This window comes from Schistocerca piceifrons, chromosome 2, assembly GCF_021461385.2.
Source record: "Schistocerca piceifrons isolate TAMUIC-IGC-003096 chromosome 2, iqSchPice1.1, whole genome shotgun sequence".
Taxonomy (NCBI): domain Eukaryota; kingdom Metazoa; phylum Arthropoda; class Insecta; order Orthoptera; family Acrididae; genus Schistocerca; species Schistocerca piceifrons.
The window spans coordinates 241,265,752-241,289,469 of record NC_060139.1 but is presented as its reverse complement, the minus strand read 5'-3'; the positions used below and the strand labels follow the sequence as shown (position 1 = coordinate 241,289,469).

General features: G+C 40.1%; 1 protein-coding gene across 3 annotated transcripts in view; it reads right to left on the bottom strand.

Annotated features, from left to right (window-relative positions):
- Positions 1-23,718, bottom strand: part of LOC124775010 (probable multidrug resistance-associated protein lethal(2)03659) — a 289,731-nt gene that overhangs the window by 20,663 nt on the left and 245,350 nt on the right. For all 3 annotated transcript variants that reach the window (XM_047249766.1, XM_047249768.1, XM_047249767.1), the window contains 7 exons: positions 20,169-20,248; positions 15,590-15,740; positions 7,811-7,917; positions 7,603-7,726; positions 7,185-7,355; positions 1,861-1,988; positions 355-600 (listed from right to left, as the gene is read on the bottom strand). In XM_047249766.1, the coding sequence (XP_047105722.1) occupies positions 355-600; positions 1,861-1,988; positions 7,185-7,355; positions 7,603-7,726; positions 7,811-7,917; positions 15,590-15,740; positions 20,169-20,248 (1,007 nt within the window). The remainder of the gene's footprint in view (positions 1-354; positions 601-1,860; positions 1,989-7,184; positions 7,356-7,602; positions 7,727-7,810; positions 7,918-15,589; positions 15,741-20,168; positions 20,249-23,718) is intronic.

The window sequence follows — 23,718 nt, the reverse complement described above, 5'->3', positions numbered from 1 at the left end:
AAGTTTTTCCAACACTGAAAATCATATTACAGAATGGATTTCACATTCGCTTATATTTCAAGAAGAAGAAATCAGCGTGTCTTTCACACTATTCGAGCATAAGCACACTGACATTATTTCCCATGCAACATAAATTTTGGTGACTTTCAGGTGAACCTCATACTCGCTCACTTTTTTTGTTTCACAACCAGCTATCCAGACACATACCACTCTCAAGTTATGCTTTTGTAGATTAATAAGTTAATCTCTTAGAAATACAAAGTTTTTTTCTCCACACACATTTCCTCGTTATCGAAACATTGTATAACTCTGATCTTAAATTAACTTCATCCATCAAATCACATGAATACTTACTGCTTCCAGTGCAAGCCACAATTCAGAATCTGGGAACTCATCAAATGGATCCAGGTTCTTACGAAGAGATCCAGAAAAGAGCACTGGCTCTTGAGGAATTATCGATATCTTAGGACGGAAGTCGTGCAGGCCTATAGTGCTTGTGTCAATGTTATCTATTAAAATTTCTCCTTCAATGTTTGCTAGTCTAAAGAGTGCAGCCATGAGAGATGATTTGCCTGCTCCTGTTCGACCAACTATGCCAACCTGGAAACAAAAATTTGTGAGAACAACATGCATGATGTAAATGGGAATGAAACTTTGCATATCCACTTTAAACAGTGTAACAGCCATCCAGAGCTAAAGCACTTTTCCACAAAAAGATTAAAGTACTTGAGTAGAATATTATTTCTCAGTTGCTATATAATAACACAAGTGTGTCCTCATCAGAAACTGTATGTGGCCTAGAAACACAATTAACAACATACATCATCTGCAAAACTAAGAGTGAACCAACAGCAGCTTTCCTTATCATGCAACTGCAATGAAGTCCGTTTCTTTCTTCTTTCTGTGGTATGGCCTAACTACAACCTAATACTTGCAATATGTGCATTCTTTTGTGATATTATTAGTTTCTTCTTTGTTGCCTCAAAAAATGTGGCCCTTTGCAGTCCCCAACCATTTTCCTGCTTGCCTCTTAATTCATTACCTATTACTTCTCCTCATCCTAATTTTATATATAAACATGCAAACTATTCTGCAGTTTCAGGAAAGTGCAAAGTTCCTGTTTGCTTCATTTTTTAATTTTTCTACCTCAGTGCCCAATATCTATTTTCCCATTAAAATAACAATTTGACATCCATTCATCCCACTGGGCACTAAATGCTGCCACCATCTGAAGAGCATGATGAATTCCTTTTCAAAAATTCCATAGTGATGGCAGCTGAAACTTAGTACAGTACTTCTCACAAATTAAGGATTTAAAATTGAATATACATCTCCTAAAAATGCACCATCATTTATATTTCTGATGAAGTCCACAGAAAAATAAAAGATTTTTTCATCTTCAGTTTTCTCAGAAATCCGATTTGTTAGGAAACAAATGCACAGTTGCTGACCCCTGGCTTTCTTTCCACAGATCCTGTGAAGGCAATGAGAGAATTTTCCTACACATGCTAAATGCAATGTTAAGGCCTGTAGGCATGAAGTATGAAGGTAACTTACCTAAATTAATAAGAAATTTCTCATAAATAATAGAAATTTGTAACTGCCTTACAATTTATTTTTCTCCTGTTTGCTTTACTTTAACCCGCTGCAGGTAACAAAAGGTTAGCATCTCTACTATGTGAATATTTATGAGGAGCAAGGTTCAGTTACCTGAATTCATTTTCTGTTTATAAATCTTAATTATTACATTTTTCCTTGAAGGTTTAACTGAGGTACCTGCCCTTGCTGATGCTCTTCTAATGCAGACATATTTATCCAACAGAACATAATAGCATGATCCGAGTATGTTATATTACTAACCTTTTCTCGTGGCATTACAGTAAAATTTAAATTTTTCAGCACAGGTGGTTCATTTTCATTATACTTCAGGAACACATGTTTAAATTTTATCTGTCCTGCTGATGGCCAGTTGGGTGGTGGTTTTTTACCTGTAACATGGAAGAGAAGGTATTTGCTACTATTAAGACACAAATCTGTTTATTCAATTTAAGTTTTCCTTCACATGTAATACAGCCCCCGATGCATTACTCACATAGGGATCATAAGGATAAGATTAGGGGAATTACTGCGCACTCAGAGGCATTCAAATAATCGTTCTTCCCAAGCTCTGTATGTGAATGGAACAGGAAGAACCTAGTAAGTACAATAGGATGTGCCCTCCCCCATGCATCTCAGTGGTTTGCCGAGTGTAGATGTAGATGGTCCACAAAAGAAAGTCACCACCACTGTATCTGACATATGAACTTCTGACAGTATGCTCACTTTTTGACACCGTGTGTGTATGTCGATTACTATTCATAATATAGGCATTTCATCTGTTACCTGATCTCACAGCAACCCTTGACAACAGAATTAAGCCAAAATCAGACTACTGGGAGTAAATGTATAGTTTTCAGTTACTATAGAAGTGAAATATGTCCCTTAAAAATCATTTTATATATCATTAGGACATTTACAATATATGTACTTTGTAACATCTTGATTTAAAAGTTTTATGCCCAAATTCACCATAGTTAGTTGACAGAGTGCAGCTTCGAGGCATCCAGAAACTAAACTAAGGAATTACCCTAACTATACACTGCAGCAATGCAAAAGGAGTGAAGTACACTTAATGCAAAACATATTGTTTGGAGAAAAACATACTATCACTCACTTTTTTTCAACTCAATCTTCGTGAAACCCAAATTAATATGGATAAGAATAAGGCAGTTGCAACAGTATAACACAGTCCCCTGATACTTTATCCCTATCTGGTTTTAATTACTTAGCTCCGGAGGAGGACACTGACGGTTCACTGTATGTTCAGTCTCATTTACAAGCCCAACAGTTGCTCAGCATGTCAACTGTGGCAAGTGGCTACCAAAGCTGTACCCTACAAAACGCAAAGAAACCTCTGTGCCAATTTAGTACCAGGCAGGAAGTATACCTTGGCTCTTTAACTGTGTGACAACTTTTGATAAAATACGGATTTTTCTAATTTAGTTTAGGGGAAAACCAGAAGTAAACTCAAGAAATTTAAACAGCATGAGCTGTCAACAGTTTGTTTCATTAGTAAACGCTTTACAGTAAGAAAACTGTCTTGTACCTCTGCCTAGGGGCAGCCTACATATAGATGTTTTTCACTGACAAAATACATCTAACTGTGCATCAGCTGATGGAACAGCCACGCTCCAAAGAAAATGAAGAGAATTTTCTCTACCAGAAAGGTTATTACCATTGTTTTCTGGGATTATTTTCACCAATTACATTCAAAGGTTAAGACAATAATTGTTAGACACAAATTCAGTTTTATCTCCAGTGGATGAAAAATATAGTTTGAATGAGGTCAGGACTGCAAGAGAAAGCCTCTTTCTGTGAAGTGGTGAAATTGCAAAGTCACTTCTGGCAGTAGTTAGAAGCCAGCAGGCCCATACGCATCATGTTTCATTTAGAAAACTCCTGTAGAAAGGGCTGGCGTCATCTCTGATGTGTGTTTACTCTGGTAGGCAGAGCTCTTCACACACACACACACACACACACACACACACACACACACACACACACACGAGCGAGAGCGAGAGCGAGAGCGAGAGATTCTCATTTGAGTTACCGAAGCATCTCCACAATACTTCCGCGCTATTCAACCCCTCCAGTAGCAAATCTAGCATCCCACTTCTGAACTGGTCTGATGTCTTACTTTCATCCAACCTGGTACAGATAATGAACACTGAAGCAGCACTCAATAATAGATCACACTCTTGTCTAGCTTGCTGTCTCCTTTAAAGATGAAACACATTTTCTAGAAATTCTCCCAATAAATCGAAGTCTACCATTTGCCTTCCCTACCATAATCCTTATATGCTCATTCTTTCGCATCATTTTGCAACATTATGCCCTCATCTTTAAATGATATGACTGTGTCAAGCAGGACAATACTAATGCTATATCCAAACATTACATGTTTGTTTTCCCTACTCATCCACATTAACCTACATTTTTATACATTTAGAGTGAGCTGCCTGTCATCACATGAACTATAAATTTTGTCTAACCAATCTTCTATCATCCTACAGTCAACTTTGAAATCTTCCTAAACACTACAGCATCAACAACAAACAACAACACATTACTGTCTGCCAGGTCATTTATGTATCCAGAAACAACAGCAGGTGTATTACATTTCCCTGGGACCCTCCTGAGGATACCCTTATCTCTGATGAACTCACCATCAAGGACAGCATACTGGGTTCTTTGGGTCCCTCAGATATTTTGTAACCTATTCCATATGCTCATACCTTCATTAATCATCCGTAGTGGGGCCCCATGTCTAATGCTTTCCCAAAATCCAGAACTCTGCCCTCTGCCTCTTGCCCTTCATCCATAGTTTGCCATGTATTCTACAAGGTAAGGGCAAGATGAGTTGCACATGAACAATGCTTCCTAAAACCATGATGATGCATGGACATAAGCTTCTCAGTCTCAAGAAAATTTATTGTGTGTTCAAGGATTCTCCAGCAAGCAATTGTTAGTGATATTCATCTGTAATTTTGTAGCTCCATTCTTTTACGCTTCTTATATACAGAAGATACTTGCACTTCTGAGTGCACAGCACGAGGTAAACCCACATGCCACAAACCAGTTCATGTCCTGCATCATGCAACTTCAGCATTTCTCCACCTACACATCAGATTATCACAGGCAACTAGCCAGTCCACCTTGCCACTAATTGTGAAAGTCACTGGTGTTTCATTACACTGCGGCAATGCACATACCCACATGATTGCTTTGCTAGAAGGAAAACTGAGGGATTGCAACTTTTTACTTTTCACACACTGCTTTCCAACTATCGCCACATCTAAAGAAATTAGTTAATGGTAAACATTTTAAGTCCAATGAAGTGTTTAAGGTAAAGGTAATGGACAATGTTACAAGCACTCTACAACCAGGATTCAAGGATGCAATCTACTGAATGGAAATATATTGGACAAGGTACAGTGACGTAAAAGGAGCTTACGTAAAATTTGGTTAAACCTAAAGAATTATTTTGCTGGTTTTCTGATTAACTTTGTTTTTACATCTGAGCTTGAGTCAGTGCTTTTGATTCCATTCTCACCTGATTACAATATTGTGACTAGTTTGTAAGTTTGTCCAAAAAATAATGCGACTTTTCAAACTGCGCAGGCAACTTACATTTGATTATTGATCTTTTTTACTTGTTATGTTGGTACACATGTCCTGAACATATATTCACAGTTTCAAGTATACAGTGTACTTTGTTTGCTTTTGACAGATAGAAAGGTTAAATGTGTTTTAGTGTGCTCGACAGTTTTAGATTATTATAAAAAAATGGACCGAAGAATTTGCATAAAATTGAGTGTGGAAGTGTCAGTGTCATACAGTGAGTCGGCTCTAAGTAATAATTTAAAAGAAAGAAAAAAAAAATTGTTTACAAGTGGTACAAGCTCTTCCACGATGGTCGGAAAGATGCTAATGACGAACCTCACTCTGGATGCCCCAGCACAACAACAACAACAACAACAACATATGATAACACCAAAGCTGTTAAGAAAATTGTCTAATTACCATAAGAGAAGCAGCTGAGGATGTTGGCATATTGGTCAGCTCATGTCACGGAATTTTTTCGAATGTTTTGGGCATGAGGTGTGTCAGCGAAGTTTGCTCCAAAACTTCGCAATTTTGATCAGAAGAAGTGTCTCATGAGCATCACTCAGGGGCTGTGGAATGACATCAAAGATGATCCCTATTTGCTCAAAAGGGTCATTAACTAGTGACGAAACATGTTTTTATGGTTATGACGTCAAAACCAAAGCCCAATTGTCCCAATGGAAGCATCCCGGAGAGCCAAGACCGAAAAAAGCACACCAGTTTCAATCAAATGTCAAAGTTTTGCTCAATTACCATGACATAGTGCATCACAAATTTTTGTCTCAAGGTCATACAGTCAATAAGGAGTATTACCTTAACGTTATGCGCTGTTTGCGAAAAGCAATATGAAAAAAACATCGAATTGCAGAAAAACATTTCATGGCTTTTTCATCACAACAATGCACCTGTTCATTCATAGTTGTTTGCGGGAGATTTTTTGGCCAGGAACATGACAATCATGCCTCAGCCAGCATTTTCACCACATTTGGTCCCCTGCAACTTTTTCCTGATCCCAAAACTGAACAGACTTATGAAAGGATGAAAATTTTCAACAATTGAGGAAATAAAAAAATGCATGGCTGGAAGTACTCACGGCTGCACCATAAAGTGCTTATGAGGGAAGTGCTTATGACGGGGGGGGGGGGGGGGGGGGGGAGGGGGGGGGCTTATGAGGGGGGGGGGGGGAGCGCTTATGGGGACACTTGTGAGGGGGCACTTGTGAGGGGCGCTTATGAGGGTTGGAAGAAGAGTTGGCACAAGCATATTGTATCTAAGGGGAATTACTTTGAGGAGGCCAACATAAACGTTGATGAATAAAGAAATATTTTTCATAAAACTATGAAGTCACCTGATTTTTTGACACACATCTCATGCACAACTAATGATCTTACAGTAAATTTACTCAAACACTGTAATGGCAACAGTTCAAGTGATTTGCAATCCAAAATTATAACTGATTCAGTTCGTTTATTCTAAATTTCACTAACTGTTTCTTATTTTGTCAAAATTTCTTTTGATCGTTAATGCGCAAAAGTAGTCACATGACAGCGAGTCAGTTTTAACTGTATCTGCACTTGTCCGGATATTCACTGTTCTTTGGAATAGATGCCTTTCCTAAAGAACAGGGAATATTAGGTGCATGTGTCATAAAAATCTTAAGTGGAAATGTAGGTGTGGTATATCAGCTATCTTGGGTGGCTCTCAGGACTAGCATTTCACAAAGAATACTAGGTACGCAGTAAAGGTCCTGTTAAGTATGAAAGTTAGTAGCGAGGTACTGGCAGATGTACAGCTGTGAGAACAGGCTGTGTGTCATACCCAGATATACCAGTCTGTGACAGCATTGTCTGCAAAAGGCAAGGTTCTAGGTTTGAGTCTTAGTCCAGCACATAGTTTTAACCTGTTTGAAAGTTTTGAAAACAGTATATGGTCTGCTGCTGAATGAAATATTAATTTCAGGAACAAGTTACAAAACTTACCATCAGATGATTCTAGTGATGGTTCAGGCTTTAAATCGGCAAATTCTAGGACACGCTCTACACCAGTCATCTGGTTTATGAGTTCAGCTGATTGACGGATACCCCATTGGAACATGCCCATCAAATTGAGAGACTGTGTGATTGCCAAACCCACACTCCCTCCAAACACATCTGCAAGAGAGTGCAACATCATGTCAAATTTTAGCAACTTAAAAAAAAAAAAAAAAAAAAAACACATGTAATTTACATCTGCACATAAAAAGCGTAACTTCAAGTTAAGTAGATGCTGTAACAATTAATATGGTCATATCCTCTATGATCTGAGGTGGAGGTTGTCCACAAATAATATTGTTTCTGAAGAATTTCGACACAGCATATCTTGTGAGGTGAGAAGTCGACAACATTCTTACTGACTTACCTTGTCCCAGAATTAGAAAGCTGTAAGCAACAACAGCAAGATAAGCAACACAAACCAAATCCAACCATAGACCAAATGCTCTACTGATAGCCATAAATACGTAGAAAGCAGAAGAATTTATATCCTGTAAAAAAATACACAGGTACTTAATGAAAATGCAATATTTGTTGTGGTAACTGAATGGCATGGGATAGCTGGATATACAAACCTGAGTACGATCAAATTCTGTTTCGAGCATTTGCTGTGCACGAAATGCACGTATAGTGGATAGACCTTGCAGTGATGCATTGGTATGAGAAAAAACTGGACTGCGAGCTGGAAAAGAAAATAATAATTATTAAAAATTGATCATCATGAAAAGTACTTTTTTCCAACAGTGAATTTCAGATCAGTTTTCACGATTGTTTTATACACACACTTCCTTTCCAAGCAGCAGCACTGTAAGACAAGAATTTCTGAGGAAGATAATTAAAACTATTTTCATCCTGAGAATGATATGACAAAGGAATAAATGTACAGATTCAGTTTTGGTTTTTCAAGATGTTCCATGCATGATTCACATCTCTGTTGGAAAACCCCTAAAATGCTGATAGGTTTATATTTAAATGGCTAAGCTAGTTCCCTTCTTCAGCTGCTGCTTTGCATATGGATTCCAAATACATTAAAAGATACTGTTGGTGTCATCTATATTTATGGGGGGAAAAAAACCTCCAAGCATCTGCAGTGCAGTTTGATACGCATCTGATTCAGTCATTCTGTGAGGTGGACGTACCATTGGCAACACAACCAACAAACAAGGAACCAAATACACTGTTAGTCTTTTGGCTCTTTTTAAACTTTCAGCAAACAATTATTTCTGTTGAAAAGCAGCAATATTTTCTCACCAGTGAATAGGATGCTTCTCGGATTTAAGGCCTTTCTCAACATTATTTTCCTTTCCTTGCCAATTCAATAATTACAAAATGTACAGAATATTGATTTTGGCTTTTCAATGACATTCATTGCAGTGCAACTCTTACTTCACAATGCTACAGACAGAACTGACAACACACTTAGCATAGACATAGAACCAAAAGTTAACTATTTGCATGTTACAGTAAGACTTTTCAGCACAGTCTAAATACGCTCACAGATTTTTTTCCAGTCACTGCAGTGCAGACACTACAAACTGGCAATTGGCCACTAACAGAAATGAATTCTTATTTCGACCAACAGAGGATAGAGGAGTGGTATGAGGGAAACAAGCCTGGCCTCCCTCTTGCAGGGCTGCCAGACTGGACTCATTTCCTGCATTTCTTCGAAAGCAGAACGGCCTACCCCTTTTGGTGCTGTGAGGGCCATAATGAAACTTGGTGATGGGGCAGTATTAGTCTCTTCACTGATTGCAAAATAAGAAAACACTTGCATGAGAAGAAAAACAGCATGCTGGAGGACTTCTATGCAACATCTGCTGTGCAAGATAGGACCTGGATAGAAACTAACCATGAAATGCGATACGTGATGACGAGTCTGGCAACCCATGGTTTTCACCACAAGGTGTGGTACAACAAATTATTTCATGAACCAAAACTAAAGAGAGAGAGAGAGAGAGAGAGAGAGAGAGAGAGAGAGAGAGAGAGAGAGAGAGAGAGAGAGAGAGAGAGAGAGAGAGTGTGTGTGTGTGTGTGTGTGTGTGTGTGTGTGTGTGTGTGTGTGTGTGTGTGTGTGTGTGTGTGTGTGTGTGTTGTGCTTTGAATTTTACGACCAATACCATATTATCAAATGCAGGAATAGACAGATCCATAGTAGCTTATAGCAAAGACAAGTAATGTGAATGTAATGTAAGGTGAATGTAATTCTTTGCAAGGTATCTGTGCATTTCCAATAAATAATAAGAAAATAAGAAAACAATGTGCAATGAACAAAGCCAAGCCTTCAGTCCTTGCTACCATACAAATGCTTGCGAAGAGTGCGAGTGTTGTCAACGAGGAAGTTTAGGTCTCACCTCTGTCGATGATGCAACCACAGTTCAAAACACCTGCCACACTTACCTGCAAGTGTAACAAGTTTGCATGGGCACGTGCATGTGTTTTGTGCAAGCAAACAAATCCCTAATGCCTCCACATGTTTCAAGCATGTGTGTACAAGCATAAGTTTGCACCAAAAATACGTTTAACTCTGATGTTAATACACTGGCTTTGGAAGTGTTCACATTTTAAAAAAGAAAAATCAAACCTGGAAGCGTGGTATGTTGAGTAAACTAGTGCGTCATCAGAGCATCAGGCTTACTGGTATCTCAATGCCTTTGTGCAATTTATTTTTTATGAGCATTTTCTTTGGGCTTTGCCAGATGATATGCAACACCAGTAACTGAAAATTGGTCAATTTTTGATATTCACATGCAGAAAATAAAGCTACTTCAAACTGTCTCTGATAAAATAGTTCATAGGGTACAATTCAATATGAATTAGCATTTATTAGGTAACTTCGCATTTTCCCATTTTTGCATTTTGAGATACAATTCTCATCTACATTCGCACTTGTCACAGAAGCAAATTAACAGACAGATTACATGTACACAATGCTTGGGACCTGCACCAAATTTCTTGTTTACTGCTTGTCATTTCATCCCATGAAAATGTAAAACATCGAAAAGAAGTGTTACACTGAACAACCACAAGCAGAGATATACATACGAGGACCCTACAGGCGTTCGAGTCACATGGGGACCACCGGCCAGTGTGTCCGAGCAGTTCTAGGCACTGCAGTCTGGAACCGCGCGACCGCTACGGTCGCAGGTTCGAATCCTGCCTCTGGCATGGATGTGTGCAATGTCCTTAGGTTAGTTAGGTTTAACTAGTTCTGAGTTATAGGGGACTGATGACCTCAGAAGTTAAGTCCCATAGTGCTCAGAGCCATTTTCACACGGGGACCCAACAGGCGTACGAGGCACTAGGAAGGAAAGTCTGGTATACATCAGGACACAGCAATGCTTTTTCAGAGTAAGGGTAAAATCCAGACAGTGACCACTCAGTCTAAGTGCTCAAAGAATCTTAAGATGAATAGCAGAAGTCACATAAATAGTGGGTGCAGAAACAGACATTCCAGAATTGAACAACAGTATTATAAAAAGGATAGGTTGTTAGTCACCATATAGAGGAAATGTTGAGTCGCAGCAGGCACAACAGAAAGACTGCTACACATTTAATCATTTGGCCAAAAGGCCACCTCCTGAAGTAGAAAAAAAAGCCCACGCAAGCAAAGCCCACGCAAGCAAAGCCCACACAAGCAAAGCCCACGCAAGCAAAGCCCACACAAGCAAAGCCCACACAAGCAAAGCCCACACAAGCAAAGCCCACACAAGCAAAGCCCACACAAGCAAAGCCCACACAAGCAAAGCCCACACAAGCAAAGCCCACACAAGCAAAGCCCACACAAGCAAAGCCCACACAAGCAAAGCCCACACAAGCAAAGCCCACACAAGCAAAGCCCACACAAGCAAAGCCCACACAAGCAAAGCCCACACAAGCAAAGCCCACACAAGCAAAGCCCACACAAGCAAAGCCCACACAAGCAAAGCCCACACAAGCAAAGCCCACACAAGCAAAGCCCACACAAGCAAAGCCCACACAAGCAAAGCCCACACAAGCAAAGCCCACACAAGCAAAGCCCACACAAGCAAAGCCCACACAAGCAAAGCCCACACAAGCAAAGCCCACACAAGCAAAGCCCACACAAGCAAAGCCCACACAAGCAAAGCCCACACAAGCAAAGCCCACACAAGCAAAGCCCACACAAGCAAAGCCCACACAAGCAAAGCCCACACAAGCAAAGCCCACACAAGCAAAGCCCACACAAGCAAAGCCCACACAAGCAAAGCCCACACAAGCAAAGCCCACACAAGCAAAGCCCACACAAGCAAAGCCCACACAAGCAAAGCCCACACAAGCAAAGCCCACACAAGCAAAGCCCACACAAGCAAAGCCCACACAAGCAAAGCCCACACAAGCAAAGCCCACACAAGCAAAGCCCACACAAGCAAAGCCCACACAAGCAAAGCCCACACAAGCAAAGCCCACACAAGCAAAGCCCACACAAGCAAAGCCCACACAAGCAAAGCCCACACAAGCAAAGCCCACACAAGCAAAGCCCACACAAGCAAAGCCCACACAAGCAAAGCCCACACAAGCAAAGCCCACACAAGCAAAGCCCACACAAGCAAAGCCCACACAAGCAAAGCCCACACAAGCAAAGCCCACACAAGCAAAGCCCACACAAGCAAAGCCCACACAAGCAAAGCCCACACAAGCAAAGCCCACACAAGCAAAGCCCACACAAGCAAAGCCCACACAAGCAAAGCCCACACAAGCAAAGCCCACACAAGCAAAGCCCACACAAGCAAAGCCCACACAAGCAAAGCCCACACAAGCAAAGCCCACACAAGCAAAGCCCACACAAGCAAAGCCCACACAAGCAAAGCCCACACAAGCAAAGCCCACACAAGCAAAGCCCACACAAGCAAAGCCCACACAAGCAAAGCCCACACAAGCAAAGCCCACACAAGCAAAGCCCACACAGATGACCACTGTGGCCAGACACTGTCATAGCTGTGTCTAATGTAAGGGGGGGGGGTGGGGGGGGGGGGGGGGGCAAGGAGCAGCGAAGGGGTGGGGAATAACAGACTGGTGTAGGGGAAGCTGTAGTGCTGCTTCTGAGAGCATGCAGGGACATGGTGGGGACAGGGCATGACAGCTGCTAGGTGCAGCCTGGATGTTTGGAGGAGGAGAGCAGAGAAGAAGACATAGGGAAGGGGAAGGGCAAAGGACCAGCGGGTGTGTTGCTCAAATAGAAATCTATGTCGTGCTAGAGCAAGAGCGGAGAAGGGGATATTTAAGTGGAGGACAGGGACTAGTGAAGGTTGAGGCCAGGGAGGTTACAAGAGCATAGGGTATGTAAGAGGGAGTAGGGAGTTCCTACCTGTGCAGTTCAGAGAAGCAGATGGTGATAGGAAGGATACAGATAGCACAGACTGTGAATCACTCACTGAAGTGAAGCACATTGGTGGTGCGCCTGGTGGTTGGGGGGTCATGCCATGTACATTGTCTCATACCTCATAACCTTTCAGTAAAACTAAAAGTGATGACTGTCTCCTACATCCACCACCACAAGATGCAATGACTGTGCTGCTTTATGTTTGGGCATAATGAGTAAGTTCTTTCCACATGAATGGCCGCTAAAACTGATCAAGACAGAGCTAGACCACTCAGTTGTTAAACATGCTGCCCCACACAGAGTACTTCACTTCCATGACTGTTTCACCATCTGCACCATCTGTATCCTTCCTACCACCACTAGCTTTCCTCAACTGTGCCAGAGGGAACTCTCCCTGCAATGCACCCTATGTTCCCTTAACCTCTTTATCTCAACCTTCACTAGTTCCTGCCCCTGCCCTCCATTTAACATTTCCTTCCCTCTTCCCACTCCAGTACATCACAGCCTTTAATTTCACCAAAGCACCAACTAGTCCTTTTCTTCATTACTTTCACTGCTGCCCCCCCCCCCCCCCCCCCCCCCCACAAACCTTACTCTGCTATCCCTTCCCTTCCCCTCCCCTCCATACTCCCTCCTTACCCCCACCACTAGATTGCTGCCGCCATCACAGTTACAACTCAATCTGGCCACAGTGGTCGGAAACAGTGGGCGTGCGCACACGTGAGCGTGCCACGGCAGGTGGTGATCTGACCTAAAGCTGAAATGTACAGCAATTTCTGTGCGCCTTTTTTGTGACTTTACGTATCTTCTACATGGTGAATATTGTCTTTCCATGCAAACCTGCAATTTCTAATTCTGAAAAATAATTTTCTTATTTTATATACTAATGATTATACCGTATTCACTCGAATCTAAGCCACACTTTTTTCCGGTTTTTGTAATCTAAAAAACCGCCTGCGGCTTAGAATCGAGTGCAAAGCAAGTGGAAATTCTGAAAAAAGTTGGTGGGTGCCGCCACAACTTACTTCTGCCTTCTTATATATGTAGCACTACACAGGCATGCTTTGTAGGCACAAAGATAAATACTGGCGCCAAAACCTGTGCGTCAGTAAATAAATTTAAAAAAAAAGGTGGAAGACGAGCTATTTTCTCCGCCCCGAGTTTCGACCACTGCATTTTCATACATTATCCAACGAAGTAAATACAAATTCCATATTGTTCATCTTAGAATGTAGCAGCATTTCAATGAACTACGAAAATCCGACTGGCAATACTGTTTGGGATGTTTGTCAATATGGCAAACTCTACGTTCTGAATTTTTTCCTATCTGTGAGAAGAGATGGTTGCTAATAGGAACTTTGATAAATTGTGAATCACATGCAGCATTCTCGTCACCATAAGAATAATACGCATATGAACATTTTGCCATGTATTGTTTCATGTTTGCTGTTATCTCATTTAAATCCTGTCTGCCTAATAAACTACGAAACTAGAGTGAGGCAACAGCAAACGCGGAAGAATGTACATATCATGTCATGTTTATATTCGTATTATTCTTATGCTTAATAGTGATACAGTCAGAAATGGAGCACGGCAATTGACTAGATTTTTAAATCTAAGATGACTAATTTCTGTGTAGAATGTCATGTACTAAAGAGGCGCCTGCAAAGATTTTCAAACGGTGAAAAATTTTCGCTAACTCTCGTTCAGAACATCATCTATCATACGCAGTCTATTAGTTGGTTCTTGTTGATCATTACCAAAGAAAGCAGCAGTGTAAGTAACAACAAATAGCAGTTTCTTGCCAGTGTTTCATTAATGAGACGATTCCTCTCTCCCCCCACCCCCCCTTAAAAAAAAAAAAAAAAAAAAAAAAAAAAAAAAAAAAAAAAAAAAAAAAAAAAAAAAAAAAATTAAATAAAGAGGCGGCGGTAGCACGCACAAAAGCAAGCCATGCCGCAAGCAGCGACAGGCCGTAAACACGCACTATCAGAATTCGACAAACAATGCATGACACAGTACAGTAACGCATTTTCAGCTTAGAGTGATAAACACCTATAACAAAGAAAACTGCGCTTATCAGATCAAAGAAAAATAAGCAATCAATTCAAACCAGATGAAGCACGTGGAAAAGGAAGGGTACCCATATAAAAACGGACGGAGCGCCTGACGCATAGCAATGGCTACCTGGTAAAGCTTAACTGCTAAGCTTACGACTCGAACCTAACTACTGTAACTGTATAGTCATTCATTCGAACTAAATTGTGTCTCTTATTAAAATGGACCAACTTTGTTTCGATTTGGAGATGCGGCCTATAGTTTTTCTCTCCCCTTGAATTTCGAGTATCAAATTTCAGGTGCGGCTTAGATTCGGGAAATTCTTTTTCCCTTGATTTCGAGTCTCATATTTCAGGTGCGGCTTAGATTTGAGTAAATACGGTACCTTATGACACTTTTGGCAGGATACGTAGCCAGCCAAATGGGTACAGGAGTCTTTTACCCTTTGGCAGAACAGATTATTACGATTATGATGATTAGTAGTAGTAGTAGTAACGATAAAACACAGTGGTGGTGGTTGTGACCCAGGGAAAGGAGCCTGCAAGACCAGCAAGTATCTGGGGTATACTTTCCTGGCTTTATTTGAAGATGAAATCAATATTTGTGAAATATACGTGTGAAGACCTCACCATAGAAGGTGTACAACAAGACTCGCTGGCAATGAGTTTAGCCTCTCACAGGGAGAATATTTGTGACATACTCAGTTCCCTGTCAACAATGTTATCACACACAACTGTTACTTACACTTTATTACCAAACATGGACATAGTATGTTAATTGCATTTTACTGGCATTCTACATGTTCCTCCTAAACTTTCAATGAAGGTGTGGTAATCTCATTCTTGACATGTTTACATACTGTGTGTGACAAATACAATTTCTTACACAATTTGAAAAACAAAATTATATTGAATAGCTGCAATTACTTTGGAAAAGTAATATTTGCATGTTTACTCACTTATTGATTCTAGACGCTTCAGGCTGCGTGATGCACTGAGGAATATTGTCCGAATCAACCAGAAGACACCAGCCAGCACTATAGTTGGTATCAGCGTCCAATAATTAACAACAGCTACTATGATGATTGTCCCTACAAGTGTGAGGATTATCTGGAAAAGCAGAAGTAATCTTTAGTACACAGCATATCGTTTGCCAGACTATTTGCATTACACATCTACTTGAACATGGAACAATATTGCTATTATTTTGCCAGTTTATCAGGCTTGATGCACAGGAACTAAAAAAAATATTAACACTTCCACCCTGAATACCTTTGTTTCAAATGATGTTGGTTGCTTGCATCTGGAAGTGTCAGCAGGTGTAATCCCATATTACAGCTGCACACGACCACTTGAGTACTACCTAAATCACGGCATACCCTAGAATGACTTCAAAAAACTATTGATAACCTAATCCACTGTGAACAGGAAGATTTCAATCTCACTCCTCCCACGTACAAGTCTAGTGCATTAATGCTGTGACATCCCAATTCATGTAAGGTATTCGTAAAGTTGACTGATCACTTCTGTTCATTGTAGCAGATGTAGTAAGAGAAACTACACACAGGCTATTATGTTTGACTTGTGTCTTCACATATGATTGTATCACATCAAAGGTAAAAGAAGGCGACATGTATAACCAGTACAGAAGAGTGATATATCAACCTCACTATCAGGGAGTATGCCTTGTTTAAGATTTGTGAAAAAATTCTGTATTACTTGTTGCATCAAACAAAATGCCTTCAGTGCCAATTTCAACACTGTCGTCTTCATCTTCAGAAAGAACAGTGCAGTGGCTTTTAAAAAGAGGAGAACTTCTGTAGTTTCCTTTAATTCCTCATCAGCATCCAAAGAGTTCCACAACTATAAACAGTTGAGCTCATTTTGTTTCAGTCTCATACAAGACCATGCTCAAATGGCAGTAAACATGTTTAGTAAGATTAATAACTGTCATTTTCTGAACTGAAAATGTGCTTTAAAATTAGGCCAAATCCACTGACATCCTAATTAAAAAACTTACAACTGGAGTAGTAGTTATTTCTACAGCTCAGTCTGTCTGGTGATCAAACATAGTAATCCAAAAATTTAAACACTACAGTTGCTTCAGAACCACTTTTTGGATTACAGAGAGTGAAACATCATTGAACTTGTCAGTCTCAGATTCTATTATTAGTAAAATTAATTACCATAGCTGCAATATAGCAAGTTGATACAGATACTTATTTAGAATTTATCTTAGTGGGAACAGAACTATATCTGCATCATTATGCTGCAATTCACAAGTGCCTGGCAGGGGGTTTATGGGACTACTTTCAAGCTATTTGTCTACAGTTCCACTCTTTAACAGTGCATGGGAGAAACAAACACTGATCTTTCTATGCTCTGATCTCTTATTGTGATTATTTTTCCCTATGTACATTGGCACCAACAAAATATGTTCGTTGCCTGAGGAGAAAGTTGATTATTAAAATTCCATGAGAAGTTCCTCTCACAGTGAAGGAGGTCTTTTTTTTTAAAGATTGCCACCCCAATTCACAAATCATAACCATGGCGCACTCTCCCCTGTTCCGCACTAGTACAAAATGAGCTACACTTCCTTTCACTTTTTAATGTCCACCATCAACCCTATTTGAAGCGGACCCCGTACTGTGCAGCATTACTCCATAAGAGGACAGACAAGCACAGTGCAGGCAACCTCTCTAGTAGTCTTGTTGCATTTTTAAGTATACTGCCAGTAAATATCCATCTTTGGTTCACTTTTCCCACATCATCTTTGTTGCCATTCCAATTTAAGTTATTCATAATTATAATCCCCGAGTGTTCAGTTGAATTTTAGATTTGTGCGATTTGATGTGTAACCAACATTTACTAGATTCCTTTTGGTACTGATGTGGATGACTTCACTTCCAATTGCCAATCTTTGCACCATATACATACCTTGTCTAAATCATTTTGCAATTGGTTTTGATCATCTGATGACTTTACAAAATGATAAACGATGGCATCACCTGATAACAATTAAAAATAGCTGCTCAGACTGACTTAAGTCATTTATAGATCAAGGCAAACAGAGGGCCTCTACCACTTCCTTGGGGACAATCAAATATTACACGTATTTATTCAATGACTCTCAATCAATTACTACAGACTTTTCTAACAAAAAATCATGAATCCCACCGCAGAACTGAGATGACACCCCACACTCACACAGTCACACAGTCTGGTTTTAAGTCTCTTGTGAGGAATTGTGTCAAGTCTTCTGGACAACTGAAGACATGGAATCAATTTGACATACTCTGTAAATAGCACTCATTACTTCACAAGAAGAAGAGCTAGTTGCATTTCACAAGAATTTTATTTTCTGAATCTCTATTCGCTATTTGTCAGCACATCCTTTTCTTTGAGGTAATTCATACTGTTCGAACACTGTATATGTTCCAAGATCCTACTGTAAACTGATTTGTGCGTGTGCGTGCGTGCGCGTGCACTTGCATGCGCGCTGATCACTCCTATGTCCTTTCTTGGATATTACTGTTACCTCTGCAACTTGCCAGACTGTAGGTACAAATCTTTCTTTGATGACCAGCTGCATACAATTACTAAGTATGGAGCTATTTTATCAGCATACTCTGAAAGAGACCGAACTGGTATACAACCTGGATTGGAGGCCTTGCCTTTATGATGTAATTTAAGCTTGTTTGCTACACCAAGGCTATCTACTACTAAGACACTCATGTTGGCAGTTGTTCCTTATTCAAGTGCTGGAATATTTACTTCCTCTTCTTTGCTGAAGAACTTTTGGAAAACTGTATTTAGTAACTCTGCTTTAATGGTGTGGTGATCAATATCATCACCATCGTCATTGCAGAGTGAAGGTATTGATTGCATCTCGCCGCCGGTGTACTTTATGTATGACCAGAATGTGTTTGGATTTAACTGCCAGATTTTGAGACAGTTTCACTGCGGAAATTATTGAAAGCATGTTGCATTTAAGATCTTGTGAAATTTTGAGCTTCTGTAAAACTTTGCCAATCCTAAGGATTTTGCATTCTTCTAAATTTCTAATGCTTTTTTCATAGCTTCTGCAACAGTGTTCTGGTCTGTTTTGTGTACCATGAGGGATCAGTACTATCCCTTATTAATTAATTTGGTGTGTGTGTATATATATATATCTTAATTGCCCCTGGTACTATTTCTTTGAATTCAAACCAAATCTGGTCTTCACTTAGATAGTCTGCCAAAGGAGTGGAGACTGTTTCTTCAGGAGGCATCATGCCAATGTTGTTTGGTTTTTTTAAATACATATATATTGTTTGTGATTTTTGTGGGTTTGGATGTTAAATATTCAGTCTTACTGCAACAACTTTATGATCACTAATCCCCTTCTCTGTCATGCTGCTTCCCGTTTCCTCAAGATTATTTTTGGCTAAGAGGTCAAGTATGTTTCCACAATCATTTACACTTCAAGTGGGCTCCTGAACTAACTGTTCAAAACAGTTTTCTGAGAAAATACTCTGTACCATTTCAGATGATGTTTTATGTCTACCACCAACTTTAAACATGTGTTGTTTCACCAATGGATCGAAGGTAGATTGAAGTCACCAGTAACTGTATAATAATGTATTAAATGCTTTTGTAAACTGGAGACAACAGGTGAGGTGACTCTTCCTGCATGTTTCACTTATGTTTACGCACCTCGTGTTAGCTTAGAAAAATCCTCAGACTAAAAAACTGAATGGTTATGATACAAAGCCTGAATTAATTGCTAGCACTTGGGGTTTGTCTCAAATATCACTTTAACCAAATGGTATCTGTCATCTTTCCCCCCTATCCATTGCAGTATATAAAAGGTTATTACTGCACGTACTCTGGAGAACTCTGCCACACTGAATGCTTCAGAAATCCAATAAGTGAACTGTTGGATAATTTTCATTTCTCATGTATTAGGCGAATGAATTGAGAATGTACTCTTAGTTCCAAATAAGTAAGTTTGTTGGAATCTTTATTTTCTACAGTAGCTATATGACTATTCTTAAATAAAGTACCCTTTCTACTCCACTTTTGCAGGAAGCAAAAGGGATTTTGTTTGTAAAAGCATAAAGGTCAAGTCATTTGAAATCACGTGAGTGGTAAGAGTCAGAAGAATAAAAAAGGCACATCAACTGGGAAAATTTAAGCAACAACAAAAAGGAAGTGCTTTATTGATAAAGACATTGTTCATGCATTTGGCACAATTATGGAAGCAAGAACAGGAGTTTTGTTAAATATATGAATACCAGAACTGGCAAGTTATGCATACGCAACAATCTAACTACAGTGATGTCACTTCACTGAGGATCATTTGCCTGGATGATCAGTTCTGGAGCTCTGGTTATGAGAATTACATAGGGCATCTGACAGTGTGTGTGGCTCAGAAACTTCAGCCAAGTGCTCTAGCATGCATGCATATGAAAAAGCTCCCACTTCTATAAGTTATGCATTTTAAAAATGTATGTAACTAAAAGGCAATATTAAATGTACATAATCTGAACTATTTACCTGGAAACAGTCCACAATTGTAATAGGAAGAACTTCATCTACATTCCCTATGTCCTTCGAAAACCTGTTGAGTATTCGACCTGAAAACATAATCAAAGAAAATAAAATGAGTTATTTTGCAATTGTCTATTACAGACTACTAACAGCAGGATGTTAAGGAGTGGTAGCACCATTTGGTGGAAGAGCAAGTGTTGAATGGGATGTACAAGGAAAAAAGCAGTTTTACTATTATTTCCAAAAGCTATTAGAAGTTTTGTAATTATTACTCATCTCCTCTCCTGTTTAAATTTTATACAATAATGATCCATGGTGAGGAAATTCTTGAGAATGTTTGACATTTACATCAACCATTTCCTGGAGGATTTCCTAACACTTTCAGCTAAGTGTTTGCTCAAGAAAACAAGACAGTAACACATGAAAAATTAGGATAAATGTTAGAGACTTATGACAACTAACACAAACATACATTCAGTAAAACCGCACTTCAAGAATGACATAGCCAAATAACCTGATGACTGACAGCTTGTTTGGGTGCACTACATCACTGCATGTGCCTTTCAGCACCCATATGGAAGTATTATATGAATGCGATTAAAATGAATACAACATTGAATTATAAGTGATGCGTCCATCACAACGGAACACATTAGAAACTCAAAACAACAGTTTCGACAGGAGTCTTGACAACTCACAAAATTTTAAAATCTGAACCGCACTCATCTTATTAGCAGCTAAAATGGAGGAAAAGTCCGTACTTAAATTTATTTCCATTCTCTTGTATGAACCCAGCAAACAGGCTATTAGAATATTATGATTGAAATGTCTTCCCTGCAGGCGGCATCAGCTGGGCAGGCATCTCCCCACAGTAGATGACATGGGTCAGCTAACTGTGTTTCCATGACTGGAAGGAGGATTGCCACAGCCAGTTTCTTTCACACACTGCAGCTGCTTTTCAGACATTTCTAGCCACTGTCTCCAAACAGTTTTGACTTTCCAGTTCAGCAGTGCAGAAATGTAAACGCAGACAGCATATTTTATACAGTGCCCCCTGCAAGCTTCCTTTGTAGCAAAATCAATTTTCTCTTTTCCTTTGATTCTGATGTGCTCTGGTGCCAAGTAAAATACTGCTTCCTTTCCCAGGTAAAGTAGGCAAATATGGGAGTTCTGAATCATTTAGGGCATTTTCTCTGCTGTGTACATATGTGAAATTGCTATGAAAGTAGGGGGAGAATCTGAATTGGTGAGAAAACTGTTCTAATATCCCTCATGCCCCAGAGTCTTTAGATTTAAAAAAAGAGTTCTACACTGCAGGCTGTACATTCATTTGAGCCAAATCCTGGAAAGAGACTGTAAAACACCCAAGTGTGAATAAAGATGTGTGAATGTGTGTGCGAATTGTTTTCCTTTGTTATGTCTGATAAAGGACTTATCCACTGGCTTATAGTATTAAGCAATTTCTCAATGTGCCTGTGCCACTGAGTGCCGCCTCTATTTACATAGTAGCAATCTATCTTTTTCATATTATTTTTATTCTACCCAGATTTTCCATTATCCAATTATACATGTACACTGTGACAAAAAATGTAAAGCAGCTAGAATGGGAGGAAGAAATGAAATAAAACTTCACAGGTTGAGGTGGTATATGATGTTATTGCAACAGTTACAAAACTGTGTCCACATGGCACAATGAGCCCACTCATAGCATGATGTTGCACCACTTCTGGCCTAGCTGCATTCACTGACTCAGTTGGGAATGGTGTCAAAGCAACTGTGTCCTCTCCTACGGCAAGCTGACACACAATTGCAATACTGGCATTGGGCTGGAGTTCATGTCTGAGCTAGTCTAACATGTTCTCTCGGGGATCAATATGGGGATGTTGCTGTCCACAGGGGTGCCTCAACATCATGAACACACTTCATACACACACATGCCATGTGCCATGATACTGTCACATCAGAAGTAACACACTAGGATGACGGATGTCTGAGGTTTTGCTGTGCTGTCAAGAGTTGCCTCAATCACTACCAGACATGAGCTGAAGTCTTACCTGATTGCTCCCAAATTTATGATGCCAAGAGAAATGCCACTATCCCTCTCCAAAGCATTGGAAGAATAGGATCTCTCTCTGATGATCATAATTTGGGGCAAGGCAGAGCAGTGCTTCATCACTGAACACTGTGACCCATTGTTCAGCAGACGTTTCCCAGTCACAGCATCACTCCAAATGCAGCAATCTGTGTCGGGGGTGTTAACAGTAGTCCTTCATGGGACAGTAATTTCTCAGCCTGAGTGCTACTAGTCTCTGACCAATGGTGTAAGATAACATGAAGTGTGGCAGGGTGTCCATTACTTTCTCAGATGCCACGCACATATGTGCAGGGGTTATTATGTGTTTTCTGTACAATACAGGAACCTTCCTCATGGAAGCCAGATGTGTTCAACCTGAACCTTTGTGAATAATGTGCCTGCCCTCACACTTCCTTGCAGTCAAACAATGAACCACTGTCGAACCTGAAAGTCCCACAAATCTGGATTTTGTACCATTCTACCAGCTGGCCAAATGGATACCCAACAAGGCCCCTTTCAAATTCTGCCAGGTGCTGGCAACACTGTCTCTCACAATCATGTGGCATCTGCATGTCCTTCGCTAAGATCCCTCAGTATTTTATGTTGTTCTCACCTTTGTATCTCCTGCTGGGCCTTGTAACAGCACTAACACAACATACTACCTTTTACAGTTAATTTCAACTTTAATCAATTATGTACCCACTGGTGTGTGTGTGTGTGTGTGTGTGTGTGTGTGTGTGTGTGTGTGTGTGTGTGTGTGTGTGTGTAGTTACACCAACATCTGATCATGTCTTCTGGATGCTTCACTTACATCGGGTAGTATACATTAGATAGATGTGTGCCACCTTCATGATCCACACAATTAAGTCAATATCCACACTCCCTGTGAATCAACATGTACTGCTGTTATGCTGTTCAGTGGTCACTGAAGCCTGCACAGAGCCTATGGTGACAGACACCTAATAGTACACAGTCACCTGCCCCACAGCTAAGGAAATCTTTGTTCACAAAACTCATAACTCTTGGTATCCATGACTGAACTCTTCGAGTTGCTGGCCATTTAGCACACCAAATAACACCTACAGCTTACGGATGGCTACAGACGTGGATAAGCCTAACCGAAGGAGAGAATGGTACAACAGAGTAATCTCCATTCCCAATGCAAAGCATCAAACCTGTTTGCACACACAAGATTGATTTGCTGGTGAAAGAGTATTAAAGCATTTATGGAGAGGTGAGGAAAAAAAATCATAGGTGTGTTTTCAATATAGCACCGACTGAACGAATGTTTGATTAACATGATACATCATTAGGGCATATCTTTTGCTGAGGCACATGGTGGTGGTGGTGGTGGTAGCAAGGTATGGGGGGCAAGAGTCATGTCAGCACAGATTACATATCATCCAGGAAATGATTTTCCACTTCTATACATGAGTAAAACATTCACAGGTATTTCGTCACCTAATAGAGGGGTTTGATGTG